This window comes from Aythya ferina, assembly GCF_964211825.1.
Source record: "Aythya ferina genome assembly, chromosome: 5".
Taxonomy (NCBI): Eukaryota; Metazoa; Chordata; class Aves; order Anseriformes; family Anatidae; genus Aythya; species Aythya ferina.
In genome coordinates, this window is record NC_140301.1 from 61,155,077 (window position 1) to 61,179,678 (window position 24,602).

Genomic DNA, 24,602 nt, shown 5'->3' on the forward strand with positions numbered 1-24,602 from the left:
TTTAAATAAACATCAGCAATTTAGAATACAGAAAAGGAAAGCAGCAATTTGGTCGTGATATCCTGATGATTTCAAGGATGTGGTTATAAAACATGTAACAGCCATAGTAAGCTTTGCTTCCTAAATTACTATGGGCCTTCCAACATTCCTTTCCTGCCAATGGTTGAAGTTTTACTCATCACTAATAAGGTCACCAACTACAAATGATAGTGAGCTGTTCGGCCACAAAAATAGTTCTTCACCTCTAGAATTAAAGGAATTTGGAAGAGCAAGTTCTAAATCTTTTCTGCAATTTCATGACGTGGGGAGTTTGAAAAACTCATTTACCCTACCATTCCCCTCCCCACAGCTCACATAAGAAGAAGTGGAAGCTCATGGAAGACAAGTGGAAGAAAAGGCGTGATTTGGAAAAAAAAACACACACAATTTAGGGGCAATTCAAAGTAAATGAAATGGAATTTTAGTCTAGCCACATAGGATTTTTTAAAATCTAATCATAAAGGTTTCATTTATTATTAAGAAAGGAGGACATGAGTGTTATTAATTTATGTGGCTATTTGAGGACTTGTTAACAACAGCCTTTATCAGGTGTAACACAGTAGCCTTCACCACTTCTTTCATCTCTCCCAGGACAGAGCCCCAGTGGATAAGTTATTCAGAGAAGCATTAAGCCTCAAGGGGATAATTCCTTCTCCAGGGAAGGAACCAACCAAAGTTTCTTTGCAGTGCATAAGCACAGAAATCACATTTCCCCCTCCCAAAGAAATCACATTTTCCCAAAGATTTAGGAAAGGCAAGCGCTTTTCATCATAGCGCCTTCACCTGTAACATCCCTGACAATTTGCAGCTGGTCTGTGAAGCTATCTCAGGGCTTGGACTTCCTGCACAGATGCCTCTTTCATACCTGATCTGCAGAGTTTTCTGACTTTTCCCTGAAGGACTACAGTTGCAATTCCACTTCTAGATTTCAGTAGGCTGACTGGGGAGGTCTGTTCTATACTAGATCATGTATATTCCTCTCCCAGAGTCTTTGAGGTTAAAAACTAACATCACAACAAGGAAAAGAATCTGGAGAGAAAGAAGAGGAAGATTTGAAGGTGACAAACTCCCTGGAAAGCAAAAAGAGGTTAAAAAATTAGGAGTATATATCTGTTTAGAGTTACACTTTGCAGTAGTGCAGCTCTGTATCCACCACACTATCTTCAGATACCTCAACCTCATTGTTCAGGTTGTATGAGAAATTCTTTGACAACTGCTGACTAGGAAAAAGCAATGCAGTAGCCCAGAATTATACTTTTCATATCATTACCGTTTTGCATACATACCGACCTAGTTTGTTTAACAAGAAAATGTACTCGGAGAGATTTGAATCTTTTTGCAAAAAGAGAAGTACAGCAGATGAAACCAGGCAGTCTCATTGCTAAAGCCCTGCAGCACTGCCCTGCTGAAGGCTACAGCCTCACACAGAAAAATAGTTTAAACTTCTCCTGAACAACAACACCTGAGTACCTGAGATCGGAGCTGCAGGACCACTGAACGTTCACGAGCACAAATGAGAAGAGATCTGAGATTACAGCCTCAAATTTAAGCTCTAGTACATATGGGCTTAAATGTTTTAGAACATTTAAAACCAGACTTGAGGTTTGTTTGTTTGTTTAAATAAATATTTAAAAACACGATCCCAGGATTCAAAAAGAAGTTAAGAGCTTTTTAGCTGGGCTACAGTTGAACTTGTTCTCCCACTCCTATTTTCACAGGGAAGATTACTGTATCTCTGGAATATTAACAAAGATCCCCCAGCGCAGCAGAACACCAGGAGTAAATTACTTATTTCATGCCTATTCGGATCAGGAATCTTGTTATTAACCCTACACACACACTCAGTTACCACAGGTGATTCTCCCACAAAAGAGACAGCTTCATAGAAAAATACATCAACGTGATCCACAGGCAACTCGAATACAAGCTCTCAGCACGTGAGTGATTTGATTCTGCAAATTGAATCTTTTCAGATATATACATGTGCCATCCTTCCGTGACACTATTACCACAAATACATCAGCAACTTTTACTCTAAGAGAGTTAAAGACGATACTCTTCCTACCAGTATTTGTACCTGAAAACCCAAGAAACTGATAATTCCTGAAGAAGTCGTGTATAAGTAGCATCATCACTAGCTTTATATTCTGTAATTTAACATGTTTGTACTCATAACTATTTAACAGCACCAAATTTAAGAAGTTTCAACAAAAGTTAAGACCAGGAGGGTATGGTTATTTATTTTTTCACCTCATATCCACAAAGCAGTTACATGTATAACTGGAGAGGCTACCTGATTTCATTTCATTTTTGTGGGATTTAAGGATTTTTTAAATAAGGAAAGAAAGAAGCCACTCAAGGTTAAAAGGCTTTTTGGAAGCTTCAAATAGGAAGGAAATGCAAGCAAAGGGAAAGTTTAATTCATCTGTCCTGATTAGCAGTGACAAGTTTTTCACAAAGGTTTTCTTTGTGCCAATTTCTAAATTTCCTTTGTGAAAAGGGCAGGAGGACTGGAGTAGTTTTTACTATTTGTTATGCTTTAATTATAGACTTGTAAGCTTAATTTTGATCCGAGGCTGCTAAAAAGGAGATAGGACAATTACTGGCATACCAGTAATGTTTCCCAGGAGAAAAAATTAGCATCCGAATTTGCCTTTTCCCCCTCCGCAGCCCGCATAGGGCTTTGTTTTTTCCAGGCCAGGTTTCTCAAGCTGCGCACCACGGCCCTGCCCTCCCCACAGCGCCTGGGCCCCACCTTTCCCTGCCACCTCCTGAACAACCCCAGTGGCAAAAAAAAAGACACAAAAGAGCCAAAAAGGAGCTGGTTTTAAGGCCACGGGATCTCCCCAGCTGCAGCAGGGCCTGCGTGCACCCACCCTGCTGGCCCAGGCTCGTCGGCCCTCTGGGCTGAGCTGCCTCACAGGAACACGGCGCCATCCACGTGCAGTTGTGTCCAGCTAAGGAAACCTGTACGAGGAGAAATCCACCTTCATGGAGGGCATCCTGCTCCCTCACGGGTCTGAGGGGTGCTCCTGAAGCTCTCCAGAGGCTCACACACGGCAGGGAGAGGAGCAGCCCTGTGTTTCTTCCACACGCTCCTCAATCCGAGGACAACTGGCGCTGTGAAACCTCGTGGGATAGCTCTGCTGATAGCGCCGTTCCTTGCAAATAAGGGAGTGGTGCTGTGGGCACCATCACCAACAAAGCCAGTTCCCTGCAGATTTACATCAAACTAGGGAGGACTTTGCTATACAATGACATGCAAAATCCCGACCCGCTGTTCCCAGGGCTGGGACATGCCACGAGAGCCTCCCCGCCGCTCTCTGGAGAGCAAGACCATACACGCTCTCTCCCACAGCCCAAGCACTGTTTTCCACCAGTCCTGTAGCACCCTACTGCTCTACTTTGAAGATGATCAAGTTGTAAACCACTCACAGGATGCTTGTTCCATTAGTTGTTGCATTTTGAGTCCCCCTTCTCCTTTTAAAAGGAGCTAAGCAAGACCCCTGAAATTTAGGGGAAGAGCTCTAGAAATCTTGACCTGCACCTAAAAAAGTTTAATTTCAATTCAGGGAAGTCACCCTCAAGATGAGGGAGAACAGCTATTAGCTACCACACACAGAACTGCTGCTTGCAGCCAAGTTTTAAAATGCCATGAAAATACAAACTATGGTAAAACTTAAACATTTCTACATTTCTTCGTACTTATGCAACCTACCTCCCAGGAGACTACAACAGATCAGGTAGCAATTTTCACTGGTAATACTTCCCCTGGGCAAAAAGGAACGACTTCACCTAGCTTTCCTCACAAATACCAAGGGCTCCACTGCATACACCATTTTTAGGGAAAACCATCCCGTTTCAGAGCCTCAGCTTCCAGCAGCTGACCCAGAGCACATCCTTTGCTGAGCTGAGCAACAAAGCCACAGAAGTATGAGCAACAGCTTTCCTTGTCAAGTCAGCCTCGAGTGAATTTTTCCTTTTAAGTACATGCTGATGCTGTGGTTGGTATCGTACAGCAGTAGATGCTCAGCACAGAGCAAAAAGTCAGGTTGGGCTTACGCTTTTATTTTAAACCACCACCGAACTGGTGTGGGCCAACACCGCAGCCAAAAGCAGCGGTCCCACCCTTCATTTGCTATTTTGTTCCCAGCTTCTCTCCCTGGTTCACATGAATTGGAAAGAAAACCAGATTCATGCTTTAAATTTAGTTTTAAACCACATCAATATCTTGCTCCCCAGTTCACTGGGAGGCCACAGAAGCACTTAGAGCAGCAACAAGAGGAAAAAAAGGCACAGTGGGCAGGAGAAAGATTCCTTTGGCAGTGCTGTGAGCCTACAGTTATGACATCTACAAGGCTGTAAGTCTAAAGAGACATCATTCACCTTGCCAATATCCAACAGCAGGGCTTTTCACAACTGTAGGCTGGAGTCCTGACCAACTGGAATGCCCTCTTCTGCTGAAGCATCCAACTTTTACTCTTGAACATAGATTACAAGTAAAAAAAAAGGAAGTCCACATGCTAGCTTATATCAAAATGCAAACAAAATTTCAATATAGGGAATATCATCAGCAAAATATATGAACTTATATTTCCTTTTAGGTAATTCCACAGCTGATATTTCATTCTTTACACCACCCCCTTGTATCATACTGAACCATTCATCTTGTGCACAGAACTACTGTACTGTTTCAGCATAGTAACTTGAATGGTTTGGGATTTTCTATTTTTCCTTCTAAAAATAATATTGATTGAAGTTTTGGCAGTGCATGCAGGACTGGTTCTTGATTAAGAAACACTGTAGTGCTTCACAGATGACTGCCACAGATTACAAGAAAACCCTCTAATGCAGAAGTTCCTGGGAGGTGGGAAGGAGGGTACTACTGCCAACATCCCCAGCACTCTCAGTCGAGCTATTTCCAACCCACAGAGGTAACTCAAGGAGCCTAGACTGACCAAAGACTGATCTCTTTTGTGTTCCAGAGAGGTACCTTTCCCTTCTTACCATGTGGAGCTTTGGGAAAGCAAACAGCTGCTTGCTGATCACAGGAAGGCGGAAGATGGAGCTAGACAGAACTGCAGGACATCACCCAGTCCATCCCCAACTTGAGGGCTTGATCCAGTCCATCTACAACACTTCTGTTAACATTTTGGCTAATCTGGGAAGCCAGCCCTCTCCACCATGCGAACAGTGTTCTGTGTATCTTCAACATATGTGTCCTAGGACTTCAACATCTTCAGAGTTACAACTTTCCTCCACACATGCAACAAGGAAAATCCAGGTCAAAGCAAGCTTCTTGTTCTCCCTGCCATATCCACCAAGGAACCTAAATAACCTGTTCTCTTTTCCATATTACAGGAGGCTCTTGTGCTAGAAGATTTAATTCCCATCTGATTTTTCTCCCTGAAATAAAAGATTCTAAGAAGTTACAGCACCTCTACAGGCATAAATGCTTCCTGATCACTGTACCAGCAGAGCAGCTTAATAAAGCAGCCTTCCTGTAGAGCAAGAAAATCCAAACAAGCAAGTTCTGAAGTCCCAAATAATCTCATCTCTTTCCCCAATTAAGGGAATGTTTTTGCAACTGTGAACTTGATTATCCCTGAGAAATGTATGTCGGAATAGTTATTTGTAGCTATAATCAGCATTTCCCCCCCCCCCCGAGACAAATATTTGTTCTTGTAACTTGCATTGGGAAGTCATTCTACCCCTACAAAACACCTCAGAAAGCGTTCCCTTCTCCAGTACTTCTGGAACACTTGCTGGCACAGCGATCAATCCTGTGTGCTCACCACAAGCCTCTGGTCCCCAGCACCAGGTTTTAGGACTGGCTGCCTAGTTCAGTGCTACCCATACAGCCCCAGAGCCTCCGAAGAGGCTGCAGTGGCTCAGTGAAATGCAGCCTGACCTGATAACCCCTGTAATTATTAGGCAGACTGTCAGAGTTAGCATGGCTGGCTAGTGATTAGAGGGGATATTTTTACTCAAACTGAGACTATTTGAAAGGTCTGCTATAGATACGGACCTTTACAAATGCTTTTTTAACTACAGTCCAAAAGATAGTGGTGATTGCTCCTGCTACCATTAAGAACCCAGGAGCCACCTTGGCTTATTGTGCTTTTATGGTGAAATGCAGCCAGCCTCTTTCTGATCAGAAAGAGAAGTGTGGATGAGCAGAACACGTGGCACACTGTGAAAAAAGCTTTCAGAGCCACCTGCAACACATCAGATATGCTAGAACCTACTTCCCTCCTTCCCAGGGTATTCAAGATTAAGCTGAACCTTATCTATCGAAAACACTGCAAGGAGACACGTGGGAGGTGGCAGGGGTTCTCCAGGGTGACCTTGCTTCTCCTTTAGCATTCTGGCACAGAACTGGGTGTCCTTCTGGTTCTTCAGGGAAAGAACCTTTCCCTGGCTGCTGTGGCTTCTTCCCAATCCCCCCACCCCATAAAGTCATGAAAGAAGCTGGCACGCTATGGTTTGGACCAAGTCATAGACTGGTTCTTCAGCTGGAGCATAGCTCCTCCACACATCCCCTCCACTAGCAGCAGGACCACCCTGCCATCGTAGCGATTAGAGGATCATAATCGTAAAAAAAAATCTTTATCTTTTCTTTTTAAGGAAGAAAATACACCTGACTAATCCTTCTGCACGCTTAGCTTACATAATACAGGCAACCCAAGAAGATGTGCACCTGATCTATATACATTTCAACCTCTATATGAAGTTAAAGGGTACTATTGGCTTACAAATACCACGTTAATCTCTTAAGAGCTGCTTTTAATCTGCTTTACCTGCACTACATATTCAGTTTCCTTCAAGCTGCCCAAGCCCCTGTCATTTTGATATTCCCCCCTCCCTGATGCTTAAAGGAGTCTACAGAGCACGCAAACACAGAAGCCAAGTGGCAGAAGCAACCAGTCCCAAACGAGGGGCACAGGGGTCAGGTTTTATCACAGCAACTGTATTTATATTTTCTATTTAACATATAAAGACTGGTTTTAACCAAACCCACGATTCTGACACTTGTGCAAGCGATCTCACATTACTTCTGCAGTAGGAGGAACTTCAGAAAATTCTTAAACTCTGACCAAATTCTGCTTAACAAGTGGTTTGTTACTTGTCCCAGATAATTTTTCTGGAAAATATTTTGCTTTTTTTCCACTCTTGCGAAACCGAGGACAGCAGACCTTTGTCACAGCTTTGAAAGACGTGTTTCTGTAGAAATTTCAACTGGCATTGTAACGTTAATTATTAAAAAAATAAAGATGTTTGACTGCATGTATTGTTGACAACACAGAAATAAATATTTCAAGAAGCAGCAGTGGAGGATACATGCTGTATAGATTTCTATAGGCAAGGCACCAATACAAACAGCACAAGAGTTTGATGAATGCTCATACCCCTCACAAGCCCAAAGGAACATGCTGATGCAGGCTACCAGAGCCTCAGGATGAGCTTCAAATAAAGTAGTCAAATAGCCTGACTGTTTCAAACAACTTAATAGCTGAAAACCTACCCAAGCAGCCCAGATAAATACTACAGCCAGAGACAGGAATGAGTATAGCTGCACCTCCATCATACATTTCTTAGCAGTCATCCACAGCCATCTGGTTAGCAGGGAAAAAGAGCAGCTACCTTCAGTAAGGAAAAAAAAAAAAAAGAAGAAGAAAACAGCCACACCAAGACTCAATATCCACTTAAGACACTATTATCCCAATTCCAACGTAATATGCCAGAAGAGCATTAGAATGCAAGGGGGGTTCTTTCTAGAAAGCAAAGGGTAAGAGAATCAGTTCTTCCACATAATGACTTCCTTAACAATCCTTATTTCCAGCATTTTACTACTCCCCCCCAGCATTCATTTAACAAGGAGGCAATTTCCTTCAGCGCTTTAAGCCCATCTCCCAGGCTGTCAACTAAAACCATTCACCACTGCATAAAACCAACAATCCCAGTGCACGGCAAAATACAGGGTATAAACTAATCAAGTTCATTTCAAAGAGTGCTTTTTCTTCTAGCTGAAGGAGCATAAAAGGTGGGCAAAGCAGCGTGTTTAAGGAATCTTCTTTCCAACCCCAAATCTCTCGTACTAGAGAAAACGCTATTCATCTGGGAGTTATCTATAATCTAGCCAAACACCACTGAAATTATTTGATACAGCGTTTTGTTCAACTAAATGCAGACAGATATGATAAAGCCAGATCTAGCTTTCACTCCATTCAAAGCCAGTCAGATAAACACAAAATTCCTTTCAAAAGGAAAAAGTACAATGCACAGCTGGGTTTTGACGAGAACGAAAAGAAGCGAAGGGGGAAGTCTGTTTAACCAAAACACCAGACGTCGGACCCACGCAGTTCTACGTGGAAACAATTTACAGTCTCAAATAGCAGATCAAAAATGGCTGGAAGTTGCAAAATTAGAACAAATTAAGACTTTACGTAACGCAGGGGGACAAGAGACTATGAAATATACCTGCCCTGACATACCAAGCATGTTCCCAACCCATCTGTGCTTATTACATACGTGAAGGAGCAAAAGCAAACTGCCCAAATTTTAGTCTGAGGAATGAAGAGGAATAAAATCGTGTTATGTCTGCAACTGCACTGCATTAAGCATTACGGAGAAGCTACGTTGGATGCAAAGCATCGTTTGGGCCATTAACCCAAAGGCACAACTCAGACAACTCATTTCCTGAACTGCCAAATGCTCCCCTTAAAACGCTATCAAGGACTATTTGACTGCTCACATTTTATAACTGAAATAAGAAAGCTATCACTTCTGCTTATCCTCCAAACACAAGCAGCTGTAATATTTTTGTGATTCTGCAGACAAGAAGTTGCAGGGTCTCTTACTTACAGCTTTTTCAAACACTCAAGCATGACAAAAATCTTTTCAGGTTCATTCCGGTATCGTTTAGCACAGAGGAAGAGAGAAAATTTACATCCATTTCATGAATCTAGGTGAGCTCAGAGGCAGCACGCTGAATAGAAAGTGAAGCACTCAGCTCCCGTATCCTGACCCGCAACGTTTATGTCAAATCATATCAATTTCAACATCCCTCTTCCTTTCCCAGGGAAGACAGCCTTACAAATGCACGGCTCCCTCTGCAATCCCAGCTGCTTAACAGATCCCCAAATGTTTGCCTCAGGACTAGAAAATAAGTAATTGGGTTTCCTCCCGCGTAGCACTTGCAGATGCTACAGCCTCTCCTAACACAGCAGCTTCCTCAATATCCCTGGTGCTGCATCACCGCTGACTGCCAGGGCAGCACAGCCAAAGGCAAGGCAGTCTACTGCATGGGCTGCTCTGAGCAGGCTTGGAACAAGCAAGCAAAGGTAAAAAACAAGGAGTTTCCTTTCTGCCTTCCAGTACCCAGCAAGATCTACACGCTGGAAGTTCCCCAATGGGATGCATTTTGAAGTGTTTCTCCACTACCGCCCGGTAGGAGCGGAAACGCCGACCTAGCTGAGATTTCACTCCACGGTTACCTTCAGCATGTAATATTGTGTTACTGCCAGAGGTCTGTCCTTCCAATTCGTGTTCTCCAAATAATACAAACCACGAGCAGGTATTTTATGAGGCAGATATAAAGATAAAACCTCAGCAGAGGTAAGCAAGCATTGCTGCAGAGCTGAAGCTGCGATTATTTTTTTTCCACCCCAAGTCTTAATAGAGCAGAAATTAACAGTGCACTAGTGCAGAGAGCTAGACTTCAATATATCTTCTTCAGAATTAAAATACCCTGACAGCTTACTAATTCACAGCATCCTTGGGCGTTTGCTTTTTATCATAATCTATAACAAAGTTAATCAGTCACCTCTAACCAGGAAAAGACTTTGCAAGGCTGTTAGATGTTTACTGCTGATCAGAAAAAACAATTTGGATTCCATATAGCTTTATAATTGCAAAGAGTTGTGGTCTTACACCTTAACGCAAAGTTCTTGAGATTTTTCTTCCCGTAGGAGGGCTTCCCAAAACGTTACATCAAATAAACACTGAACCTTTACAGATGCTTGATCCCAGAAGACAAACCCCATAAATATTTCGGAATTACGATGCATTTGCATACACTTACTGAGAATGAATCAAAGTCACATAAATGATGCATGCCTCAAGTTTTTTTTTGTTTCTAGAAGCTCAGATCCTGATCTTTAGAAGAATCCCACTCACAGCTTCTTGCAGTCTGGTCGATGACTGCTTGGACAGGAGGCTTTGTAGTGCTCACATCTTCAGATGGGAAGGCACGCCGCTGTCAGTGATGCAGTGAGACACGTGCTGGGTCAGTCACAAGCTAACTGTGCTCAACTGTTTATACACGGATGCCACCACCGAAACCCTACAGCCACGCCGTAGGCTCTGCAGCAGCTAAGTTTCTTGGAGGACCACAATTTTCACTTAGTTTATCTGCAGTGCCTATTTCTGGTTAGGCTCTACAACGTGAAGTCTCAGAAAACCTGCATTTATGCATTCCAGCTGATACGAAGTAATGCACACAAGCAGCACAAGGGTTTGTAGAACAGAAAACAAGCTAAAACCACATACAGTCCTTTCTTTTTCTTCCTTTGGAAGTCTCTTTTTCTTAGCCAACGCCCACAAACACAGGCAGCACACTACTAGTATTTTTGTTGACCAGCTTTAAAAAAAGCCACCCCATATGTTTTTCTTTATTTATCCCGATTTCTTCGATTTTAAAGGCAAGGGAGCACTATACAGCAAACCAGACCAAGAATACAGAGGATCTGTTTAGAGCAGCGTTCCCCAAAGTACAGGCTATAATCCCAAACAGTATTACAGGACATAAAGCAGCATTTGCAAGCCAAATGGAAATTCAGCCGTAGAAATCAAAGCTGATGAGCCCAAGACTGCAGTTGGAAGTGGATTCTCCAGCAAAGCATGCCTGAAGAGATCTAGTTCAGGGACACAGAAATCAAGTAACTGGTTACAGCTGACCGGCTCAAGAGATTCCCTGTTGCCCTCACAAATATTTCTACCTGACATCAATCTCCGTAAGGGCACCTGGGCCCATGAGCTGCTGTTTCCAACTAACCAGAGGAATGTATGATGCTAAGAAATGCCACAAACTGCCCTGCCAGTGCATGAGGACGTATAAATACATGTACACATCTCTACAGGTTATATGTACTTGTACATACCTAAGCATTTGACAGATTCCTGCATTTTTACCTCTTCTCCCTTGCCCGCCTAAACATACTGCATGTTTATTGCAGAAAAAGAGCATACTCTGTCAAAAGAGCTACCCTGTCAAAATTTTGACATTATATCTGTAAGACACTGTCTGTAAAGTTCTCCCAGAACTGTTTCACTTTCCTCCCTATCAAAAAAAGCCCTAGCAAAAACACAGGAAAGAGCTACAGCATTTGCCTCCGTTATGTAGAAATCTCCTGTGCGAGAGATGCCACCACTCTACCACCAAGTGGGTTAGAAAATAGGAAAGATGCACAGAAACACATCTCAGCCTGTTTCAGTATCTTCAGTCTGTAGATATTTCAAGTCCATCTCCTGGCACCACCCATTACAACATAAGCCTGAAGTCTGCTAGAGAAACACTCATATTTGGACAAATTCCAAACAAACTTCTCCTCTGGGACTTTTGGGCTGTTTTACAAGCACTTAGTCCAGTTTTTGCCCTGCAGAAAATGTAAGGTTTATATTGAGTAACAGACTACTAATCTTGGTTAGCTCATACATGAGATGTGAAAGGATGAGGCTGCTGAACTACACGAGACATTGTCTGTAACTCCCAAAGTTTCTGACTGTTTTCAGAATGTCTCCAAAAGGCTAATTTTCCAGGAAAAACAGACACTCGGTTATTCTCCGGGTACATCATTTTCCACTGAAAAAGCAGAGGTGAGCTGATCCAAAACAAAAGCACGTACCAGCACAAGGTCTCGGCTCTGCACTGAGCATTTCATTGAGAACACTTATTGAAGGCTTTTCCAATAACCCATTTTCTACCGCCGATACTTTCCATCGGCAGGCACTATGCTGACTTTCACATACAACACACCAAACACATTTTCCATGCCGAATTTTTCCTTCACAGCCACCTGGGACAGACCTCACGGCGTGGCCCAGGCTGCCTGTAGGGATCGCTTCTGCACCCAGACCTCTTCACAGCAGTTAGCTGCAGTGACAAACATCTTCCTTCGTCCCCATTCACTCCAGGTTGACATCCCACAAATGTTACAAGCAGTAGAGGTGAAGCAACAATAGTGACACAGAACAATCAAAACTGAGGAATTTTATAAGCCAAGGAGGCAGCAAAGCATGATTTCCTCTGGGTAACATGTCTTGCAGTTGGATTCCTTCTTTGTCTACTACGGTGACAGCTCCAATTGAACTTCTTCCTGAGCAGCGAGGCAAACAGGGGCACGTGGATCCCTGATGTCTAACAAAGGAGGGGGGCGTGGGGGGCTGATTTATGTTACACACTCTCCTTAATGGAACCCAAACAGCATAGGGAGGTTTTGGAATAAAATCTGTTCAATGACATACCTCGTTTCCAGTTACAGACTGCAGCCCTCACCTGCCACTACCTCTTCCAGTAAATCACTGAGCGTCCATCAGAGGCAGATGGAAAATGACTGCAACAGGGAGCCAGCAGTGCCGGCAGATTGCGGTGCGGAGTCCTCTAGCAGCAGGGAACAGCAGCTACCTCATAGCTGTCTCCATCTGTTTGGGTCATCACCCTAAAACCTCCTTACCCAGTTCTGTTCCTACCCCACGTCTGCCCTTTGTAGCATCAGAGCCTTGAACACTTCGTCTCACACCACTTTAATATTTCTAAGCAGTTCTAGAGGCTACAAACACAATGATCAGTTTGAAATAGGCACCTCCACAGAATTTCTCTACACTTCACGTAAGCTTAATTTATTCCAAACCAAAATGTATCACGTCAGCATCTGGACTTTCCCTCCTCCTCAGCCCCAAAGCAAACAAAAAACAAGGAACAGAAAAATAAAAAAACTAAAGTGGTCCTGTCAAGTGCAATATGCTGTACCTTTTTTATTATTATTATTTTGACAACAGCTATGAGTAGTATATTTTATGATGCCACACTGTGCATAGCCCTGTGCATAACCAAAATTCCCCTTTCTCCAAAAAATGGCAAGAGCATACTTAACACCTAGGAGTAGGAGAAGTAAAAAAAAAAGAAAGTTTAGGTTTTCACGTTATCCCTAACCATAATGCTCTTTATATTAAGTTAATCATGAATATAGGTGGGAAATGACCTTCACGTAAGCAAACATGAGACTACTTCCAGTCACTCGCATCAAATCCGCCTACTTCATGCACAAGTAAGAACGGTGGCAACAGGGGCTGGGGGGAAGCATAAAGTCACTTAGCACATCTGGTTCTCATGAACCAGCTGCCACTCTTACAAATGAATACGCTTATTTTCTGGATATTAAAAAGCATCACGTGTGCACCTACCACTGATTTACTCATTTCACTCAACTGCTTTGCTCCCCTGACTTACGCGTGACGAACTGATCTGTGATGCACTTCGCTACCTCCACGCAGCACAAAGCAGCATGCTTTTACCACCTGACACATTCACAGCAAGTTTCGTCAGCTCACAAAACCGAGGCTGTTTCTTCTCAAACTGCCATCCCTGCCCCAAAGTTACAGATCAGCCCATATTCTCGCTGGCTGGGGTCTGAATAGAGCCTGCAGCTGGACTCCAGCCAACCCCAAATCCAGTTCCTTCCTTCCTGCCTGCACTGCCTACAAAATGCCCAGAGGAGAAAGAACAAATCATTTTTGCCATAGAAAGATCCGCTTCCTCTTTAACAGAGTATTATTTTACAGTTGTTCTCTCTATGCTGAGAGATTTCCAGTAGGCGAAGCTTTAATATAAACCAGTTTTCTCCAAGAAGTTTAAGGTGCAAAGTCACAACATATGATCAGAGGCCAATTCCTGCATTGAATTTAAGGTCACATCACACATAATAAACTAGGAGGGTACCTTGAGCTTGACTTAGACCCTGCTAATCACTTAAACCCCTAGCTTTACTTACAGAAGGAACTGTACTTTATGTTTTGTAGTCTTCCTGAATCCTTACATGGAAAGGTATTTGCTATATTACACACGCCTCCACAGACTGTAAACTCACAACTTAAAGGCTATATATCTAGTTTTAATGCAAGCATTACAGCTGGAAATGTGATTGTGCAACCGAGGAGATAAGGCAAGGCTGAGCCAGCAATATAACAGTATTTTGTATTCAAACATTGAAAGGAAGGCATAAAACAGAAGTCAGAAGTTAAGGCTCTTCTGCTCTGACAGCAAGCAGATTGTGGAAACACAGCAAAGAAAGGCTTAATTACCTCTTAGACTGAAAAAAAAAAAAGGAACACATTTGGAGTGCTTTTGGGAAAGCACTGTCAGAGTCTTTTAATGGGTGCAGGGGCTCAATACCAAAAATAGTGACTTGAAGAAATCCTTTTGGAATTGATGACAAAAAGGGCACACATCCTGAAAAAACAAAAGAGCAGCTTGCAGTCTGTAAACCAGCAGCTTCATCCAGACACTAAGGGAAATCTCACCCTGGTCAGAGAGCCTGGAGCATTGCAACTTGCACAGGCAGCGAGTTCCTATAACGCTGGTACCGTCCTGTGGGCAGCGGTGTGTGAAGGGGCCTCTCGTGCTTCAGGCTTCTCCTTACTCCAGTGAAGACCAGCTAAAGACAAAAGAGGAGTGCTTTTGCATGGCTTTCTTAATGTGTTTGGCTATTGACAACCTTCTGTCTCCAGATTTAGCTCCGATGGATGAAGGCACTCAGCCGCTCGTGTCAGCCAACGCTTGCCTCCTCGTAGACCGGCCCTAAGATCAATTGGTTTCATTCACTGGTACTTTTTGCCAAAAGCCTCTGAGGTATTGACAGCCCATTTAATGAAGTCTTGTGGCAGAATCGGATTAACAAACACTCGTGATCAAATCCTGTCCCCAGCGCTGCTCTACCAGCGGGGACAGCCACACAGCAAGGCCCAGCAACCTCCGCTGGCCACAGGCCGCGACAAGAGGCCACACACGAAACTTGTGAATTCACTACTCACCCCTTGATGCGCCAGGAAACCATTCCAGCGAGTGTTAAGATCCAGAAAATAATTCAAACAACGTCTTACATGCCTGTTAGCAGGAAGGTGAGGGCAATTACTAAAAGATAATGAACCTTAACTGCTCCAAAATGCTCCCCTCTGAAGCCAAAGGGATTTTTGAACCCAGGCATTGGGTTTCACAGCTGTCTGCTCTCAGAGGCAGAGTGCGGACTAGGAGGAAGGTGAGCTGGAAGAACAGCCAAATGGAAGAACATTTTGATTTATTAGTTAATGTTCCATTAAAATACATGGTGATCTATAGAGATGAGCAGAACCCTGCCACAGGATGTTTGGGAACTGTATAGCTCTCGCTATCTTTTCAACAGTCCGGTCTTTTCCTACAAAAGCACACGCACACTACTTCTGTTTCAAAGACTACAACCACGCCGTTACTAGATCAGACAGCAACAATCAAAATAAAGTCGTGCTGCTCCGCGTGAAGAACTACAGCTGTGCTTATATCAAAGTTTCAGCCCATTAACTTCTGTGTCTAGACTAAACATTTCTTTCACTCTTCCTAAAGGCACGTGCTAGAGAGTTTGCACATTTGGTCTCCAGTTTATTTGGAATATGCAAAAGGAGATTTAAGCTTTTAGATGCTTCGATTTGTTTAGTTTACTTTTATATAGTGACTAATTGTCCTCACAGTCAGTATCACTTTGTCTTTTTCCATGACATTTATATGCCCTAAGAGGATATACCTCGTGAGTTTGAAGCTTACCTGTTTGTTTAAGCATTACTAAAGCCACTGAGTTTGGAGAATAAAGTTCTTTCATGACAATTTATCAACTTACTGGATCCTAAAATGAAGGCAGCATATATATTTTAAGGTGAGGAGCAATTGGAAATCCTACTAACCACATCACTACACTTGGACATGACCGCCTTCTAAAACGTGTTGTTGTTCAATCAGAGAAAGATGATGCCACCGTTTCTCCTTTGTCCTCAATTCACTGGATGCAAGGAGAAAAGGAGAATTTCACAACAGGGATTAGTTAGCATTACAGTACTCAAGGAGAGGACTAATGCTTTTAGGCCTTCTCCTTTTTAACACGCTGTCAGCTATCTGTGTTTTCCTGCCTGTCCCCACTCCTCTGGGAAGGCAGCACAATAAATTGACATTTCAGGGATTTGTCTCACTGTGCAAATGACTGCTTTTGTCTCTGCTTAACACAATTAACTGCTGCAGTCAGACATGTAGCTATGTTGTCGTTAACATAAGCAATAAGATATGGCAGATGAGTATTAGGTCAGGATATACGGTGTGCTTAAGCCCTATATTAAAGATGATATTATTAAATAGGGAAAAATCAGCCAGAATAAATCCCTTCCAGCAGCACAAGACAGGGCTTGCTCAGTTTCCCTGCCTACCAGTGGAACAAGCTGCTATCAAGAGAAGCGTGCCTAACAGGTCCTCAGCAGTCAGCACCTTCACATCGTGCCTAATCAAGCTCAGCTCTAAATTACTTTGCTTTTAATAAAAAAATAAAAATTGAAGCATTGTAGATGTTGCCTGTACCCACTTTCACAACCGTTTATAATCCATTTCATCTACAGAGTCCTTCTGTTGTGAAACAGGAAAGTTTTCAGGCAAATTGTTCTTTCTTCATCCTGACCTAATAACTGACCCTATAAAGCAGCAGCACGCACACTTCTGGCTGACCTTATGGGACCTTATAGTCGAGCCCTGGAAGAACCGAACAAACCTTATGTGCAAACAGTCAATGCTCACCCATCCTGCCCAGAAGGGCCCTATAGCTAGGCACAGAAGTTGCACTAATCAGAACAAGAAAGTGCTGCACCCAGCTAATGCAAGTCCAGTGCCACTTTGTTCACACACCACTGATAACCCAACTGTACCAAAACCCCATATTCTCAGACCATACAGCCCTTTGGTATCAAGCTTTCAGAGACTCTGAACATTGCTATTAATGCTGTTGAAGCTTTCCTATAAGGACTGTGTGCCTTGCACCTTACGCTCAGTTATCAGCTCTAGTCAACCAGTGCTGCTTGTGGCTGGGGTTAGTAGGAAAGACATTTATTTCAAAATAGCTAGCCAAACCCCAAAAGATAGGTGACTCTTCCTGCTGAACCCCCTGAGCTATGGTGCCCATTGTGACATGACAACAACCCCACAGACAGCTTTGTGCCTGCCACCCTTCCCTCCCCTTGCTGCCCCAGTCTTTTTGTTTCTAAATCACACAGCCAGAAACCTGCCTATTTTATAGTCATCAACAGCACAGAGACCCAGTGAGAGTACTCACACATGCAGCCAGACTACAAGGCTAAATGTGTAAGGGATATGACACAAGGGGCACATCTGATTACCCAGGGAGGATGTAAGATGTGGTGCCAGAGCTGGACAGCACTGCTCCCGCTATCATCCTGCCCAGCACACTCATCTGCAGCTCTGGAAGCCCCTCCTGCCCTTGCTTGGTGGTCAAGCAAGGCCTGTCCCAAGCCACTGAGTAATAGGATTATAAAAGTCTAATCCCAGTTACTTACACCTTGCCAGAGAAGTTACAAATTAGTCCCCCACCCCAAAGTACCTGAAGGACATGATGATCTCCAGACCCAGTAATAAACTGCGTAAAGCTCTACCGGTAGCTGTCTGAACCATGAGAATAAGTAATATTTATCTTACAAATAAAAGGAGAATTGTCACTCCTCTGCAAGAACTGACAAGTAGCTACCAACTAAAGAAGAGTTTCACACCTCACTGAAGCAAAGACCTGTTAAATAGTAAACACGAGAAAGGAGCCCTGGTACAAGCGGCACACATTTACGTAGGCATGGAAACAACCTTTCATCTAATTCAGAGTGGCCAGACTCTTCCCTGCTAAAAAGAATAAAAGGAGCTTCAGCAGAAATAACCCAGGACTTGTAGAGACTTTAGAGAAAGAACTGATGGAATATCCTAGCCTCTACTTAAAGCATAAAGCTTTGAACAGCTTCTTGTCCAAAGGGAAACAAGTCAGCTAAAAGAAAAGAGGAACCCCTCCAATACAGCATTAGCACATGCAGGTGGTAGAAGTGAATGGCATGAGACCACCACTTACTGAATTAAGTGTTTATAAAGAAAAAAAAAGTGAGTAGCTTTGCCTTCCAAGTTTTTCTGGAAAGACTTGCATCCCTGTTCCTGTCCCTCAGTGTTCAGAGCTGGGACAAACCTCACATGAGCTTTTCACTGCTGACCTTGGAAAGGAGCGAGAGCAAACACCAAGCAAATTTCTTGATAAAATAAAAATTATCCTCAATGGAAATGAGATTTAGGGTTATCAGACAGCACAAAGTACACCTGGACACAAGAGTTTCTGCATGAAGCTGGGCACTCAGACTGAATCCTCCCCAGTTTCACTTGCCTTGCTGACCGGGGACAAGTGAGCCACATGCAGGACAGTGCAGAATAACCAAACAACCCTGGATGACACCACCAGCAGCACTCCTGCTAAACGTGAGGACATACTGCCAACTGTACAACGTGGTAGAGGTGTCTCCTTTATAAGGCTAGGCTTTGTACCCATACTAGTCACAGACAGGAGGCAAATCCAGAATCAAAAACACGTGTAGGCAACACCAGAAAGCAAAAAAATGACACAAGGGAAGGGCTGGTTCAGCCCACCTTAACATCTTTTTGCCTACAGGTGTGTTGCAAACAGCTGGAAGACTTTTTCTGCTGGCATTCTGCACTGATAAACCCTACCTTCAGCAAGGTGCTCAGGCTCAGTGCCACGCTCCATTCACACAGGCTGGAGTACCAGGAAAGAAGGCTGCATCTTCCCAAAGCATCGAGTTGACGTGTGCTATCACTACTAACAAACAAGAATTAAGCGCTTTAAAGGGCAGCATTAACTCGATAATAAATGAGGATAAAACAGCCTTAATTTCGTTTGAACTGGATAATAAAAAGTTCCTGACTTCTTAGGAAAAATCTGTTCTCAAGCAACCTTGTAATCACAGTTGAAGAACAGCCTGCTGTTAAGATGGAGCATGAAATAGCTTCAACAAGATGCTGCTTTCAGCAACAAAAAAAACCACAAATCTTAATAGCCTAGAAAGTCATTCCTGGTTTTATAGGCACATTTTTAAGTAGAGCCAAGTGGACTTTCATAGCATCTACTCATTTATAAATTCCAATTGAAAATGGAAACTATGAAGCCCTGGTTCTGCCAAGGGGGGAAAGGCGCAGCTATTTGGCTCTGCATGGGAAGTGCATCAGGCAGAGGCAACAAAGCCTTACATTTATCATACTTGTTTACTCGGAGTAAACAGTCTGTTTTCCATATTTAAAAAAATAAATAAACTGTCTTCTACTTCTACATGTGACCTACTGCCTGTACATGCCAAAGGGATTACAGCTTAGCTTCCCAAATGCACCCGGTTTCCCCTTTTTTTTTTTTTGTCCTCCCTCCATAACAAGCATTAAACCCACAGATGTTTGATGCTGTGATTTGCTTCGACTTACACGGATCTGAACTTCCTGAGTTTGAGATTCCTGCTGTCCGATTTTACACCAGGACCAAGCTGCTGTGAATGCGGCCGACAGCTGAGCACAGATCTGCACTCCTGCAAACCTGACAAAGTCAGAAGTCCTCCAAGGAACATGACAGTCACAGAGAACTGACTGGGATGCAGTTTGTTTCCCAGTGTAAATGAAGCACAACCTTTGCTCTACCCAACTTTCATACATAAATTCATTGAAAAAAATCCACCCATCTTTCCTCGGATGTAACCTTTCCTGCGATTTTTTTCCTACCCCGCAGTTCATGTTCTATTCAGACACAATATTCCCGGTGTCTGATTAATCTCCCCACAAGCTCTGAGCTGGCACTGATCACATTCTTGATATGTAGCATCTAAGATCTAACAGCATCGAAGCTCAAAGGTGCCCAAGAAGCCACCATCAATATCAAATACACACACACACACACTCATGTATCGGTTTCTCCAGAACAGCAGCCTTCCAGCTATGACTGCCAAAGCAAATGATTCCCTGGGAGAATCATGACCTTGAAGACATTTAACGGGTGGCTACCAGTCTTTGCTACGCTGTCCTTTAAACGAAGCCTGAAGTACGTTTTCCAAATAAGGTTCAAAAGCCAAAAATAAGGTTCAAAAGCAGAACCCAGGGTACCGAAGCAGTTTCACTAATATATACAGCAAAGCATGGCAAAGAAAATTACAAGAATCACAAAAACAAAGCCTCGGGGCTCGCGTCCAGCAGCAAACCCAAGCAAGTGCAGCAAAAGCCAGGACCACTCCTCCTGCTGCCTTCACCGTAAGCAGAAGGAGATGGACACCAAGGACGAGCAGAGAGAACGATGCTCCTGCACCCAACAGAGCTGCTGGCTCCCTGCAGCAGCTTTTCTTGCTGTGCAGGTCGGGAAGATTAACAAAAGAGTTCTAAGAAAAGCCAAACAGATAATTTAACAACTGGAAGCGTACTTGGAAGTAGGAAACACTTAAAGGACTTTATTTAGCTCATCACGAAGGTAGTGATTAAGGAGGAACTCTGATCAGTCAGAAAAAGCCGGTGTGAGAAAGAGGAGTCTAAAAATGAAGGTCCCTTCAGATTAACACAAAAGGCACGCTTCAAGTCTAAATTGCTCAAAGTACGGAGCAGCCCATCAATCAGAACTTCCCAAAGGTTATCATCGAATTTATCGCTGTAAACATAAATCAGAATTTTATTTTTTGAAAAAGGTTAAACTGAAGCAGAGCTGCAGTCTCTTTGTCCAAGGATGTCCAATGGCCCACACCAAACAGAGCTGCAGAATAACTCACAGCAGCTCCTTGGGCAACCCCGTTAACAAGTTCACTCATTCATTTACTGCAATGAAAATTTATACGTGAATATTGACAGATTTCAAAGTGGCCACTGTAACAAGACTGAGTGACAATCCTTATTTTTGTTCCGCAAAATAAAGTAAGATTGGATACTGTAAATCCATGAAGTCTGTAAGAAAGTTTCCCTCAACGTGCTGCACCTCCTTGCTAAGGAATAGCCAACAGGAGTGTTTGTTAGTGAGAAATATTACACCTACACGCACACACTTCTCAGAAACCCCTAGAATTGGTGGCAGGACACCAAACTCAGCTCATCTAATGTCAGGGCTCAAATCTTTCACTGCGAGAGAACTCAGCCACTAAGACATGTGCTGCTTTGGTGCTCCTCCTCCAGCTGACCCCACTGCCCACACCGCTCACCTGAGAGGTCTCAGCTGCTCACCAACACTGTGAAACACTGGAGAAGCCTGCAAAAGGTGCACACACAGCCTAAGGTAGGTGCTGACATAGTCCAAAGGCAGAGATCTTACAAGCAGCAGCCACAAACCCAATGGTGAACACCGTGCCCACATTGCCATGGGCCACAGGAGAGGCAACTTGAGGGAGCTGCTTGGTTTTGTCCAGCCCATAGCCAACCCTTGACCCATCCTGAGTCCCTGATCAGGCACACCAAACAATTCCCTAACACCACGACACCCTGCGTTCAGCATCTCCTTCCCAACAAGCAGTTAATGGAATACTACTTCAAAGGAACTTCAAATAATGCTCAAAAAAAAAAAAAAAAAAAAAAAAAAAGAAAAAAAGACTCCAAGTGTTTCTACTTCAAGAAATCCACAGCCTTTTGTGAACAGATGATGCTACGAGCAGATGTACACAGCCAGATGATCTCTTCTTTACCAGCCATCTTGACCTGCCTGGCTTGATTTATATAAACCGGGTTTGTTCGCGACAGCATTGATTATGTAAACCTCAGCAAAACCTTAACCAAACACGGACTGCCACAGCACTTACAGAAAGCACGTAACGGGCTACTGGGGGAAGTGATTAGAAGCACATTTGCTGCAATGACCAACTGCAGACACCTGGATTCACCCTCTGCAAAGCACAGACAGGATCACAGCCACCACGAGACAACTCAGCAAGGTGTCCAGGTGGGAGACCCACCAGGGGATACCTCCCCCTCCATGTCAACACCAAGCATCGAATCATCTTTAATATTAAGGCAGAGTAAGTGCAGAAGACGAAGGGAAAGTTTTATCATCTTAAAAACCCAGCTCTCAGCAGTTTGCCAGCTCAGTCAATTTCTTTGTTCATCATCATTTTCCCCCACCCAGTGTAAAGGTCTCACAGCTCAAGACAGAAGTTATTCATCAGCATCACAACCAACACTTTTTTTTTTTTTTTTAAACACTCCAAAGTATCTCAGAACAACTTTTTTTTTGATCAAATTAGCTGTGAGGTCATGCTATCAGTTACAACAAGAGCTGCAAGGCCAAGCTTTTGCAGTTGATGGGTCTCGGTCTCCCTTTGACGAGCAGAGCAGATTTATCCTGTCTTATCTACACTGAACTCCAGATTGAAAGATTTTTAACTACAAAACAGGTATTTATAATTTTTTTAAATGCTACTGAACAGATGCTTAAGCTGTTCCAAGAATCCCCAGCCACAAGCATTGAGTCACCAAAGGAAAAAAAAAAAAAAAAAGAGAGCAAGTTTGTCTTATTTATGGCATTACCATTTAAAACATCCGATGGGAAACGTGGCAATCAACCCCAAAAGCGTCAAAAACACCAACCCAAGTGTAATTACCGAAGTCACAGCACTCCCTGCATCGTCCCCATCACATCCACCTCTCTCTACATCACCTCCACGGAGCACACCACGTCAGTGCACTGTGCCAGCCAGTGCCTCGCCGCGTCCCATTGCAGGCTACACAGGCAGACCGGGCACAGACACACTCAGCTGCCAGCTCACAGGCTTCCTACTACAAGGACGAGAAGATTTCTGTCTTTTTTTTAAATTACATGCAATACCTGGGCAATATAAGCTCGGTAGCTTTAGGGAACAGCTGACAGGCAAATAATAACTAGGCTCGGCGATCGGAAGTTTATTTAAATTTTATTGGCGTGTTTCAACACACTGCAGGGAAGATCAAGACCTTGGGCAGAGCCGATAAGCCAGAGATCGATGCATTTCCATATGAAAGGAAATAATAATAATAATAAAAAAAAAAAAAAAAAAAAACCAACAAGCACACCGCACTTTGCTATGGTGAGACCGGAGCCAAAACATTTCATACTTCTGTACTTTCAACGGCGGCTAAAAATAGGCAAGCAACAGAAAGGAAAACGCTTCCAGCTGTGCACAAAAAAGCCTCTGCAGCACAACACCGATCTTCGGGCTCCGCTGTAATTAAAGACTCAGCGTTATGCCGAGACTTTATTGTCGGCGACAGCGTTGCCCAGCTGAGGGGACCCTCCATTTTCGCAGTTAGCACAGCGAGATCGCTCCTTTATCAGATTTACTTTGATACGGGCGTTCTTCCTAAACTAAAATTAGTTCAATTTGAGTCTTTGGACGCTGTGTTCTTGCTGGCAGCTGAGCGTTGTCCCCCGGTGCTTGTATCTTGACCTGTATCGCCGCGAGGAGCGTCCAGCATCCCCAAAGGTTGGCCGCACGCCTCGCTGCCACCCCAGCAGCCGCTCTGCAGAGGCGAGCCCAGCTCGGGAGGGCAGCGCTCGAGCAAAACAACAACAAAAACAGCCCAAACGACCCCAAAAAAAAATCAAGGTTTTGACCTCCCAGCAGCTCTGGCACGGGTCCTGGGGGAGGCTGAACAACGCTTCGCACGGGGCACCGGGCTGGAAACCTGAGTGTTTCTATCTCCCCGACCCCAAAACCATCCTCCCTGACCCCAAAACCATCTCTCCTTGTAACCCTACCCCTAAAAACACCCCCCTGACCCCAAAAACCCCCATCCCCAACCCAAACCCATCCCTCCACGACCCCCAAAGCCCCCAAACAACCCCCCCCCAGCATCGGCGAAGGAAAAAAAATAAATAAATAAAACCAAATAAATTAATAAAGGGGGGGGTGGGACGAGGATGATGATGATGATGAAGGAGGGACGAAGCATCGCAGAAACACCCCCCCCCCCCCCCCCAAAAAAACAGCCCCCAGCCGCAGCTCACCCCAGCACCACCAGCTCCCCGTACTTGACGGGCTCCTTGTTGGGGGCGCAGTGCTCCTCCTGGCTGGGGGAGAACATGGGGGCGCCGCGAGGTCTCGCCCCTTTTCTTCCTCCCCTTCTTCTTCTTCCTCCCCTTCCTCCTCCTCCTCCTGCGCGCTCCCCCCCTCCCGCCGGGGCCGGTCCCAGCCCCGCTCTGAGCCCGCGGCCGCCCGGCGCCGGCCACTACACCCCGGGGGAGGGGGGGGGGAGCGCCCGCGGGGCGTACCAAGTGCGGGGGAGGGGGAGGAGCGACGCGGCCGCCCGTTCGCCGCCCGCTGAGGGGGTGGGGTTTGGAGGAGGTGCTGGTGCCTCCCCCCCCCTTTTCTCAGGGAGTGGTGGTGGTACGGGCGCGGTGTGTTATGTAAACATAGAGTAAAGGGGAGGGGGCTGCGCTTAAAGGGGCCGCGCACTGTGG

General features: G+C 44.3%; 1 protein-coding gene across 1 annotated transcript in view; it reads right to left on the bottom strand.

Moving 5' to 3' along the window:
• Positions 1-24,323, bottom strand: part of PELI2 (pellino E3 ubiquitin protein ligase family member 2) — a 75,567-nt gene extending 51,244 nt beyond the window's left edge. Inside the window, exon 1 of the mRNA XM_084519662.1 lies at positions 24,150-24,323. Within this exon, the coding sequence (XP_084375788.1) occupies positions 24,150-24,226 (77 nt within the window). The 5' untranslated portion in view covers positions 24,227-24,323. The remainder of the gene's footprint in view (positions 1-24,149) is intronic.
• Between the last annotated feature and the right edge of the window lie 279 nt (positions 24,324-24,602).